Source organism: Nymphaea colorata, chromosome 12 (genome assembly GCF_008831285.2).
Source record: "Nymphaea colorata isolate Beijing-Zhang1983 chromosome 12, ASM883128v2, whole genome shotgun sequence".
Taxonomy (NCBI): Eukaryota; Viridiplantae; Streptophyta; class Magnoliopsida; order Nymphaeales; family Nymphaeaceae; genus Nymphaea; species Nymphaea colorata.
This window is the reverse complement of record NC_045149.1, coordinates 12510954-12523498: the sequence shown is the minus strand read 5'-3', so window position 1 is coordinate 12523498 and position 12545 is coordinate 12510954. Positions and strand designations below refer to the sequence as shown.

General features: G+C 40.3%; 1 protein-coding gene across 4 annotated transcripts in view; it reads right to left on the bottom strand.

Annotated features, from left to right (window-relative positions):
- Positions 1-12545, bottom strand: part of LOC116265646 (tripeptidyl-peptidase 2) — a 109013-nt gene that overhangs the window by 77833 nt on the left and 18635 nt on the right. For all 4 annotated transcript variants that reach the window (XM_031646393.2, XM_031646395.2, XM_031646391.2 and 1 more), the window contains 8 exons: positions 5646-5820; positions 5423-5544; positions 5235-5314; positions 4822-4880; positions 1732-1886; positions 482-660; positions 248-360; positions 12-182 (listed from right to left, as the gene is read on the bottom strand). In XM_031646393.2, coding sequence (XP_031502253.1) covers positions 12-182; positions 248-360; positions 482-660; positions 1732-1886; positions 4822-4880; positions 5235-5314; positions 5423-5544; positions 5646-5820 — 1054 coding nt within the window. The remainder of the gene's footprint in view (positions 1-11; positions 183-247; positions 361-481; positions 661-1731; positions 1887-4821; positions 4881-5234; positions 5315-5422; positions 5545-5645; positions 5821-12545) is intronic.

The following is a 12545-nucleotide window of genomic DNA, read 5'->3' as shown; positions in this document are numbered from 1 at the left end:
TACAAGAATACCTCAAAATCAACAAATGTAACATCATTGCTGCCAACGCCACTCGACCAAAATTGAGCAATAGCAAGCTCCATAGTCTGACCTCCTTGAATTGGAAAATTAAATCTCTTAAGAGATGAAGATGAGAATGTAACAACATTCTCCCACTTGATCGGACGCTTCAGAGGACAAATCTGTAATTGATTCCATCAGCAATGCTATTAGACCAAAGGTGTGAATGATGTTCAGAGAGACATACCTGAACAACATTAATAAAAAATCGCCGAGCAGTATCAAAACCAGATGTTCTCATGGTTGCTTCGACCCACGTAGCACCCTTGGGCACTTTGATAAACTTCCGCTCTATGTAACCTGTCCCAGAAGTAAAAGATTACTAAGTGACAGGCATGTCTATACAATCATAATTAACAAGTGGCAGGATTAAATTGGACAAAACATTTATATGTGGATCAGATTCATATAGAAACACAACCTGGTGAAAATGCCATCCCAGTAAAGGAAATAATGGGAGGCTTATCTTGCAAAGTTAAAGGTTTAATTACAGTAATAGGAACCCTAAAAAGAGATCCACGCCATGGAAGTCTGCAATCTGTGCCATACACTTCAAAATAGTGTAGCCCATGACTGAGGTTGGTCGGGTTTATGACAATACTGCAAATACACAGTAAAGGATTAGAGAGGTAGATAGAAAGATTAAAAAGGCTTCATAAATTCAAATGCATTAAAGTAGACTATTGAAAAGAAAGTTGAAGTGAACCCGTAGAAAACATCTCATCCTAAATAATGCATCCTGGACACTCATTAATAGTGCAAGGTCCTCCATTAAGTCATCCATCATCATTGATGGAAATCAAGTTGAGTATTTTTGCACAACAATTTGAACAGATACAAATATGTAATAATGTAGGTAAAAAATTGTCAAATGTACAAAGTAAAGAAAGTTCCCATATTAAGGTAGGTGATAATGTGCATAGTTTCAACCATAGTCACAAAAAACTTTCTCGAGTTTTAAATGGAGAGGTTTATCTCAGGTATAATACGGTGAGCTCGAAAAAGATGGGAAAAATACGTCAAATTTTTAAAAATTAAAAAAAAACTAATAATGAAGAAAAATGAAAATAAGTGAGAAAGTAATAACACAAACATCAAAAAATAAGTAGGTTTGCAACAAATAAAAATTATAAAATGAAAGGAAACTGTTTGTCATTAACAAAAACATGAATAAAATGAATAAAATTGAAAAAAATGCATTTTTAAAGTTTTAAACAGCAATTTTATTTATCGCGTTTTTTTTTTTTGAAGTGTTTTTTGTAACTATGGTTCCATTATTTCCACTTGAGGGGTGACCAAAGAGCCTTTCCCAAAGAGGGATCTCAACGACTTTTGATGTTAAGCAATTTGAAACCTGAATCCAACTGCAATCAGTCAGATTCAGAAAGAAAGCAACAACCAATCAAAAAAACAGGTTTGAATTTTGGTATAGTATTAAACCCAATGGCTTTTCTATTCTAACAGATTTCTGAACTCAGTGATCAATTAAAGTCCCAAAGTAATGCTCGGAAGAGAATCACACGTGAAAGGTGCAGAACCCCTCCTAGAAATTTGACTCAGCTGGAGCAGCAGAACAGAGTGCACTCAGGGAAAATTTTGAAAAAGGAAAAGGACAAGTCATAATTTTTAAAAAACTATAAATCAATGATTCTTTCAGTCAACAGTACTAACTTGAATGTGCGCCCATTGTTTGTGAGAAGAATATATTCTGGGGCCTGCACGACCAATGGTTCACTAGAATGTAACTGTATGCATTCCTCAAAAGGAACTAACTGGTCCATGTAGCTCGCATCTTCATGGAACTTCGGCTGAATTTGCACTGTCCACTGTAATTTAAGAAATGCAAACTACAAGTCTGTTATTCTTTTTTCCACATTCTCAACATAAAATTTCTGAAACTGTTAAATACTGAACCATTTGTTCAAACATGTCAGAATTTTTTTAGATGCAAGCACAATAAAGATGACTTTTCAATTAACGAGTAGATTTCCATTCTCACAAACAGATTTACTGAAGCGCAAAATAGAGCCAAAAAAAAAGTAGTATATACATATACAGTGGATGGTCTGACATTATTCACATATTCAGTCAATTATTCAGATGTCTCCAAGCACTATGAACTACATAGGCTGTGGCAACAAGTTCCAAGAAAATTGCTGTCTGCTATCGTGGTCTTGCCTATAAAGCTGCCAACTATATGGGAAAACCTTTACAGACAATCAACTAATTATTTGCTCAGATATGAGGCAACAGGTTTATCCAAAAATGAATAAATGAAGAATCATAATGTTCACAACTGCAGATTTCACAAAACCCATACCACTTGAAAAACAAGAATAAATTAAAATGTACTATGACTTCTGTTCATACTAAGAGAAAATGAGGCCTAACCAGCGCAAAAGCAGAAAATTTGGAACACGTTTCTGAACAACTACATGGCAGAGGAGAACACCATCTATGACCTAAACCATGAAGATGGTTACAGTCATCATAAAAAGCTGCCTCACTTACCAGATATTGAAAAGAATAAACCCAAACTTCATCAATTTTATGGAGGTGTCTTTTCTCATGCTACGTAAATACTTGGTTATAAAATCATTCAGATAATCTTTTAAAATAAAAAGCGACTAAACCATGGGTTGTCTTCCAGTTGATTGAGTCATCTGAGAATCCAACTGCAAGATATGAACACAAATCTACCAAAAAATGATTAATTGCGCCCACAATATGATGTTTTTAATAGAACTTGAAGTGAAGCCTTGCACATTCTAATGTTGAAAGACTGCCTTGAATAGGAAATCATTTTCCAAATAGTTCATGTTGAATATCCTACTAATACTGTCCAGAGAAAAAGTAGAAAATGTGACAGAATGTAATTTTAATAATGCTAATCTAAATAAAGTTTAGATTTTTAGATACATAATCTCACACCTGTTAAACAGTTTCTGACATTCATATTGAACCCCGAACATTGGTTTCTAAATGAATCCTTCATAACCTCAATAGTTTACATTTTAATGGAACCAAATAGGGGAAAAAATTAGAAAAATGCAAATGAGGACAGCTGAAAAAACAAGGTATGTCAGTGAAACCTTATAATAAACTGGAACAAGAAGGGGCACAATGATTGTTTGTAACCAAACTTCGGCAACCCCAGAGGTCAAACTAGACAATTCTATCGTGAGAACCAGTAATTCTTTATAAAAAATTCAGGAGATAATTTTTTGAAATTCTGAGATTCTTTTTCGAAAACTCAAAGGGCAACAGTCTGCCCATATGCAGCTTGATAACTGTCTTAAGTATAATAAAATAAGCCTTTCAGGTTCAAACAAAAACAGGAGAAAAAATTGATGTGTCCTGATGCAAGCAAACAATGAATGCTTGACACAGAGCAGCAATTAGGCAAACAATGCACTTTTGACATATATGATTAGAGTAAAATGGTAAGCTAACAAATTAGTTGTCGTATTGAGAACAAGATAGCAAATGATTAATTTTATTCTTTTCATAGAACATGTTGGTTAGCAACTTACAAATTTTATTATTAAAGCTAGAGGTTTCACTTTTTTCCATATCACTATAGACTTTTGTTAGTTAAATTAAGGTTAATGAAAGCTTCATTTGATTTATTGAATTTTAATGTGTAACATGTGCATCAAAATTAAGTCACATGGGTCAGAGGTACAGGTCTGGATAAGGGGGTATGGTAAGGCCACACACACATATTTGTAACTAATCATGGGTGACCCACAAATTTGAAACAAAAGAATTTTATAAGTTCAGATATGCATCAACAATATGGTCTATAAGTTCACTAATTCATACAAATGATCACAAAAAATTAATTTTAAAAACAATGACAACATAAAGTGAAAGGTCGAGCCTTTCACTTAAAATTTTGGATCAAACTGGGTCTGACCCAAACCCAATCCAAAAGGTACCTAGTGTCAAAACGTGAAGTTGACATGTCTGGATCTGGATCCAGACACGTATAATCCAGGTGCACTTTCCCTTATTTAAACATGTGGTGGACTGTTTTACTAATGGCTTGTATTTTGTTTGTCTGATGAAGGGTATACTTGTCCATACTGTAAAATGTGTTTAATATTATTGATTTAGGGTTAGGAGGTGGCCCAATTGCTGCCTCCCCGACCATTGTACACATCTCTTTTCCATTCCTCTGTTTTCTGCAAATCAAGATCACGAGATGTCAAAATATGATATTGTATCAAGCAAGAGACCAGAATTTCACTGAAAGGTATGCTCTGAGAGATCTGAAGTAATTGTTCTTCTAGTCAAGAACTCAAGAGATTAACAACTTCTTAATATCTGTTCTAATCTTCTTTTCACTTTCCTTTTCCTCCAATCTCTGCCATCAATGCTCCAACAAGAGAGACTGAAGCTAAAGCCCCTTGATGAATAAAACTATGACTTAGGGTGGGGACTTGTTCTTTTATATATTCTTAGGAGCTATGAAGCTTTTGCTTCCATTAAATTTATTCCTGATTTAGTTTTGAGTGATTTGGCATAAAAAGAACAATTGAACCTTTTTGAGGCAATACCAGACATAGAGATACAAGGTATGCCATCTATCATCCATTTTTAAGACAAGCTCAATGCAAAATCCCAACAATGGTTTTAAAACCAGCAATGTGTAACTCCAAAAAGATGAATCATAAAATTTGTATCTACATTGTGACACATTAAACAAATCGAATTGTATGAGTAAATAAGCAACAAGTCAAATATACAAAGTCGAACCTCTGTAGCCCGTTCAGAGGCACTAGATTCCCTTAAGTAGATTCCTCTTGCAGTGGGGCCTAAAAGAAATAAATATATTAGTTCAAAAAGAAAACCAAATAGCCCATAAGAGTTGTTGGAATGAAATTTTAAACTGCCATGTATATAATCCATTTTCGTTGCAGCTACTTTAACACTGTTTATGTGACGTGTTAGAACTTTGAACTAAAGAACAATAAAATTTTAAAAAATTGAAGACCAGTTAGAGTAGGAAAAACAGATAATGTGAAAAGAGGAGTAGAAACATCAGAAAAAGGTAGACATGCGACACAGAAACATGACTATATCAAAACAAAACAAAATGACATCGTGAAACCTTTTTGAAGCATGAAAAAAAACTGAAATGTTATCATGAAGCATTTTGAAGGAATCACCTGATTTTCCACATGCACTGACTGTTGCTTTATAAGTAACACAAGGAAGACTTTTTGACTGTTGAAGATATTCATATGCCCTGTACAGAGGTATGAACTTCATGAGTTGCAACTATCTTTTGTACATAACAAAATTATACAGACAATATGACACCAGAGAAGGAAAAAAATGGGCAACAAACACCCACCTGTCGACTTGGATCAGACCTTCACCTGTAGATAGTTTGTCTTCCGGTGAATTACCAATTGCAATTGCAGTGTTTTGAAGTGCATTACGCATACTATAAGGACTCACAGGGATACCTTCAGCCTACAACAACAAAAAATAAATTTGCAACACATGGCTATTGATTGAGCAGTGACCTTGCAGAATTCAGGCCATTAGTGAAGGATGGTGAACTTTGAAATCACCTTCATTGCACTAACTAACAATGCTACTGCTCCACATGCAGATGGAGATGCCATGGAAGTTCCATTCATAAGCATGCGCCGCTGCAATGTCCATGTTGGGACAGGAGCCACAGCACCACCAGGAGCACTTATACAGACACCCAGGTCACCATCTGTTGTTGGACCTCGGCTAGACCTGTATTATCATGTAGAAGAGTTGTCCAATTTAATAACAGAAACGAAAAGTTGAAAGGAATGAGAGATAAAAGGCAGAGAAAAAGCAACAATTTTGTCAATTTAGAGAGATGTAGAACAAGTGTTTTGAATGTCACTGCAGAATGTGTTAGCCTTGCAGTTTTCTATACCATTAGTGGAAGCAAGCACGAAAGAAGAAGCAAGATGGATAGTACCTCTCATTGTAAAAAAGGACCATGTCATGTACTGTGCATCCTATTTGTAACTTTATGCAATGTTGCAAAAAGCGTATCGTAAGTCGTATCGGTCTGACTTTAAGATACGTTATAGCGTAAAATATCGTAATTGTATCGTATTTTAAAAAAAAATATAAAAAATATAAAAAAGTCCAAAAAAATTATAAAAAAACAGTAAAAATCAAGAAAAATATGTGCTTCATAAAGAACATGTATTATTATTGCTATAAAGTTACGGTTCATTACTTCATCATTCATAATCATCAAATTCATAACAATATGTCAATATCAATCTAAAAAGCACAAGAAGGAACATAACATAAGTACATAATGTATCGTAACTGTATCGTACGATACAGTGCCTCTATCGTACGATACGTGCAATACAAGCACGATACACCACCTGTTTACGATACAGGTGGTGTATCGTATCGCATTTTTGAAACATGATGATACATATCGTAAGATACGGCCCCGTATAAACTTGATGGATCTGTAGAAAGATACAAGGTTCGGCTGGTCGCAAAAGATTTCAATCAGAAGTATATCATAGACTACCTAGAGACGTTTACCCTAGTTGCAAAGATTAAGATTGTCTGAGTGATTCTTGCTTTAACAGTGTCAAAGGAGTGGCAGATGTATCGATTGTCTTCCTTAATGGTGATTTGGAAGAGGAAGTTTATATGAGTATGCTCCCTAGTTATGAGACAAGAGAAAAGTGTTGCAAACTGAAGAAGGCTTTGTATGGTCTTAAACAACCTCCTTGGGCATGGTTTGAGCGCCTCAGACTTGTGATGAAGAAGCATGGATATCATCAAGTTAATGGAGACCACACACTCTTTGTGAAACAAATGGAGGACAAGGTTGCTCTTCTCTTAATTTATGTGGATGATATGATAGTTACACAAGATGATGAAGAAAAGGATACAGGGCTGAAAAAGATGTTAACTTCAGAGTTTGATCTCAAAGACCTTGGAAAGTTAAGATACCATAGAAATGGTGAGGTCAAGCATTGGCCTTGTCCTATGTTGAAATTAGAGGAGTTTATGTTTCTAGGTGGTTCTATATAATATTAAAGAGTTATAAGACCTCTTTAATATTTTCTTTATTTTAGATTAATGTAATCTGTAAATCTCCTTTCTACCCTAATCTCTTTATAATAGAGATTAGGGTTAGTGAATCAAGTAAGTTTTCTCTCCCCAACTCTCATGACTTCAACTCTTTCTGTAACGCCCCAAATGTTTAGTCTCGTATCGAAGATTGTGATGAATCTTCAAGGGTTTAGAAAGGGGGTCACTAACGAGATGATTGTCTTGGTTCCTAGCCTTTTCAGGGTTAGAACCGAAACTGCTAGGGAGGCGGGTTGGGATCCGTCGAACCAGGGACCCGAGCCCAGAAGTGGGTCGGGTGTTATAGTGGTATCAGAGCGGTTTCAGCACTCGGACCTGGGGTCAAGGCAGCAACATGGTATCAGAGCAGCGGACGTGACTGGCGACGTTAAGCAAACAGCCGGCGATAGGCAGTGGACGTCCATGAATCTGGCGACGTGAAGCAACCAGCCGGCGACCCTCCTTCTGCTCTCAGGCCTTCTCCTCCCCCTTCTTCCGTCTCTTTCTCCTTCTCTTCTCGTCTGTTCTAGTTGACTGATTTCCAGCAACGGAACATGTGGAGGAGTCTATTCACGCTAGGAGATATGTGTGAATAGACTCCAGCTGTAACGCTCGTCATTTCAGGTCGGGTCGGGTTAGGGTCCAGACCCGGACCCGAGCTCCACGTGCGTAGAGGAGCCCAACGCCCCTTCTCCCCCTCCTTCCTCAGCGTTTCCCCCTCCTTCGTCTCTCGCTGGTTCGCACGACCTAGAGAATCAGGAAGCGGAAGGAGTGGCAACGACGACGACTGGGCCAGCGGAGGAAGGGCAGCGGTGCTCCCGGTAAGCCCTCTCGACCTCTCCCTTTACCTCTTTCGTCTTCTTTCTTCTTCTTTCTCCTTCTTCCTTCTTCTCCTCCTCCCTCACCCACGCTCTCTGCTCGGGCAAGCTCAGCCCACGCTCACCCCTCACTGTCAGCACCCTCATTCTCTCGCACCTGCTTTCTCTCGCCTCCTTCTCCCTTCTCACGCACTCTCACCCTCACTGCCCGTCTTTCCCCTTTGACCGGTCCCTCTCCCTAACCGTGCGAGTCTCCTTCAACCGAACCCCTGTGCCGAGCCTCCCTTTTTGCCTTGCCAACTGCCTTCTTCTGTAACGCTCGGCGTTTTGAGCAGAGCGGGTCGGGTCAGGGTCCAGACCCGAACCCTAGCCCCACGCGCGAGGAGCCCGACACCGTCTCCCCTCCCTCGCTTTCTCTTCTCCCCCGTTTTCCTTGTATCGCCTCTTACCCACGACTGGAACTCAGGGAAGAAGAAGGCAGCGACGGCGGCGACGGCGACGGCGACGACGGCGGCGACGGCGACGACGACGGCGGCGACGGCGGCGACGGCGACGACGACGGCGACGACGGCGGCGACGGCGGCGACGGCGACGACGACGGCGACGACGGCGGCGACGGCGACAGCGACGGTGACGACGGCGGCGACGGCGACGGCGACGGCGGCGCTTGAGGTGAACCCTGTCGTCCCCTGCCTCTTCCTCTCTTCTCTCCTCTTCTTCTTCCCGTTTTCTTTTCCCTCCTCCCTCTCCCACTGGCTGTCATCTCCCCTCTCAACCGAATGACTCTCTCTGGCCGTCTCCCTCTTTTCTCTCGTGCCCTCTTCTTCACACGATCCCTCTCCTCACTCACTCTCACTCCCCCACCTGCTCTCTCTCTTCTCTCACCCCCACCACCGTTTTCCCCTTTTTTTTGGTCTGAACCCCTCCTCTCTCTGTCTCCCCTTTTTGTCAGCGCCTCTCCCAGCCCACACGGTCCCTTCGTGAGCTCTCTCTCCCTATTTTCTATCTGATTTTGCCTTTTTCCCCAACTGAGCACTCGTTTTCACTAATCTTATCGCTGTTGATCGATTTTCAGCTTGGGGGAAGTGTTCTTTTTCCTCATAGCAGCGACTAGGGGTGTTGGTGGTGGAGACTGGGCACGTTTTTTTTGTTGGTTGGGAATCGATTGGACGCTTAAGGTGGCTGTCGGAGACGTTACAACAGTTCGGACTCTCGTTTTGGGGTGAGCAAGATCTAATCAAGCCCAAACTATTGAATATTATCGATTAGAGCATGTATAATTACTGCTTGAGCATGCTAGAGTTTAGAATTGATGATTTGGGACACATGTTAGAGATTTTGTTTTTGGAGAAAGTAGGATTATGTTGGAGAAGCGTTGATTCATGGCTATAATGATCATTTGCGCATGATGGGTTAATTTTTGAAGCAATAGGGAAACATGGTAAAATTTGAGATGTTGTGGGGAAGATTTAGAACCGTTGTTGCGAGCACGTGGCGCATGCTTTTGTGAATGAATGTATTTTGGCGTTATTTAGGGGGAATACGTTTATTGGATGTATCTTTGGGGTAGACGCTTTAACTATAGAAAGCATTTAAGAAGTGTTAAGGATGGAGTGATTGAAGCATTGTGTTTTGACGTTGGTGGCATGCAACGGCAAGAGGTTGGGAAGTGGCCTATTGGAGACCTTGTAGGTCGACACTACTCTTCGACACCCTCTTGAGGCGATGACACGCGCCTCAATGCTTTTGTTTTGTACTTGCTTGGAATGTGATGATAACTAGTAGAAATCTTATCTTTTGTTTATGTTTTCAGGTGCACCGGGCACGTCCCGTCGACCTTGAGCTACCTGATTCGAAGTTCAAGGCATTTTGAAGAGTGTTGTGAGCGCGCCACAGGTATGGCGACATTCCAGGCAAATCCCTGCCTGGGCAAGGGTGTGAATGTGTGTTCCTAGGATCATGGGATCCTAGGATTTGTGATGTTAATTGATTGATTGTTCCGTGAATGAATGTGTGTATGCATGTGCATGAATTGATATATGATATGAATTGTTTTGAAAGACTTATAGTAATTGTTTTGGAAATGTTACGCATTTGCATGTGCATGCTAGAATTGATAACTGTTTAGGACAGATGAGGCGGGGTATCGAGTCGAGTGTCTCCTCAACCCCAATTGTGCATTAGAAGGCATCCTAGAATGATAATTGCATAGGACAGCTACGAGCCCACCACAGATTGAGACTACTCTCTGTGGTTTGGCTAAGTTTTCAAAGATGTGATTGTTATAATGATGAATGTGAATGTTATGTTTATTGAATGCACATTGCCGCGGGCAATGATGCAAATGATTGCACAGAGGGTAGTTGTACCCATTTTGTTATGACGGCTAGCCAAAACTGTTGTTGTTATGTGTAATGCTCGTGTGAAGGCAAATGGAGGTGTGGGTTCACTAGTGAAGTGAATCAACCCCATGAGCTAGCCAGTTAAGTGTGTTTGTGCAAGTATAAGTATAAGAATGAAAGAATAAGAGATGAGAGGCCAGTGGGAAGTGACTATGTGTTCGGGAGTTGTCCCGCTTTCGCCACTGGTCTCGCCTGTTCGGAGCGCAGGCGGTGCAAGGCCCCAGAGTTCTGCTGTGTGATGTGCTTGGAGCGTAGGCTCCCGCCTTCCCAACCTGGGTGTCCTAGGGAAGGCTGAGTATCTCTCCTTGGAATTCACACATCCATGGATGAGTGCTCTACCGCTGAAGCAGATAGATGGATCCATACTGTTCTGGGCCACCATGGGGGTTGTCTTTCGGCTGTAGGCCGCCCGCGGTGTGCACGTGCCTGTGTTTGCATCCACAGGAACTGTAAATTCACTGATAGTATTGAAACTGAAATGTATGTGATGGAAATGTACAGGATTGATGTGCATGTGACTGTCGTGCTTATAAATGCAAGTGACATGTTTGAGGATGTCTTGCATGTGATTGAAATTATGTTATTGTAGCCATTGAGTGACCTCTGCATGTCGTGTCCTGACACGACATAATGATAGATTGTTCTGATGTGTGATTGTATAATTGAGCCCTACCTAAGAGGGTTTGGACTTTTCCTGGCTTGTTGCCATACTGCGAAGGCTAAGCCTTCAGTTGTTTCTCTTTTCAGGTTTTGGCGGACCCGGGGCGGCAGGCTGAGCAGATGGCTACACTCACGTCCTACTGGGGAGGTTTTGGGTTTGGTTTTTGTAGTGCCGGCGCGTCGGGTTTTGGTTTTACTGATGCCTTGTTTTTTTATTAGGCATTGATGTTTTGATTTTGGGGCATTTTTGGTCAAATGTACAGTTGAACTGAAAGGCTATATAAAATGGAAAGCTTGCCCCATTGTTTTGAATTGCTTGGCTCATTTCTTTTTGAACTGATGTGTAGTCACACCTCAATGTTGGAGTTTAGAAAAAAAATGGTTGTGTGTTAAAAGGTCGGGGTGTGACATCTTCTCACGGCAGACCTCTCTTTTCATCTTCCTTTCGTTGATATTCATCGTACTTATTGCTGGATGATTAGATTTCAACTAGGGAAGTCTGTCTTCCCCCTTTTTTCAGCGATTAGGCCGTGTGGTTGGCGATGGCAGCAAGCAATTTTGGGTTTTTGGCACTTGATCGAATGCTTGAGGTGGCTGGCAAGAACATTGCGACAGTTTGGACACTAAGATTGGGGTGAGCGAGACCTAATCGAGCTTGAATTGTTGAATATTTGTTGTTGGAGCATGTATATTTACTGATTGAGCATGGTAGTCTAAAGATTTGATGATTTAAAGTGCATGCTAGAAATGTTGCTATTTTGGGGAAAGTTTATGCCCATTTTGAGAAAGACGAGTATCTACGTGTATAATGGTTCCTCTAACATGTTGGGTTAATTTTCGAAGCAATAGGGAAGCATAATAGAGATTGTGATGTTGTGGTGAAGGTTTAGAACTGTTTTAACGAGCTTGGGAAATATGTTTCCATTGATGTACATATGTGTTGTATGTTGAGAATCTTAATTGCGGGAAAGACGCGTCAACTAAAGAAAGCTAATGAGAAATGTGTTAGTGATGGATTGATTGAAGTCTTGAGTTTTGACGTTTGGTGGCAACGTCAAGTTATCACACTTTATGCATTTAGGTGAAGTCACCCATGAAGATGAGATGTGACAACAAGACAGCTACCTATATTACCAATAATCCCTTTTTTCATGAGAACCAAGCAAATAAAAGTTGATTGCCATTACATCTATGATATGGTTCAGGCATGAGTCACATCACTGCCCATTTGACTTCAAAAGAAGCGGTAGCTTATGTGTTTACGAATCATCTTCCCGTAGCCGATTTTATAAGACATTGTAACAAGCTGAGCATGATGAACATCTATGCTCCAACTTGAAAGGGAGTGTCAACACTTGACAGTAAATATCATATTGTGATGGGCTTTTTGGTAAATATTTATAGGACATGGGAGGCTCTCTTTAATATTTTCAATTTACTTTATGTACTGCTTATGTGATTTTGGTAGCTACCCCTAATCCCTTATTAATGTGAAATTAGG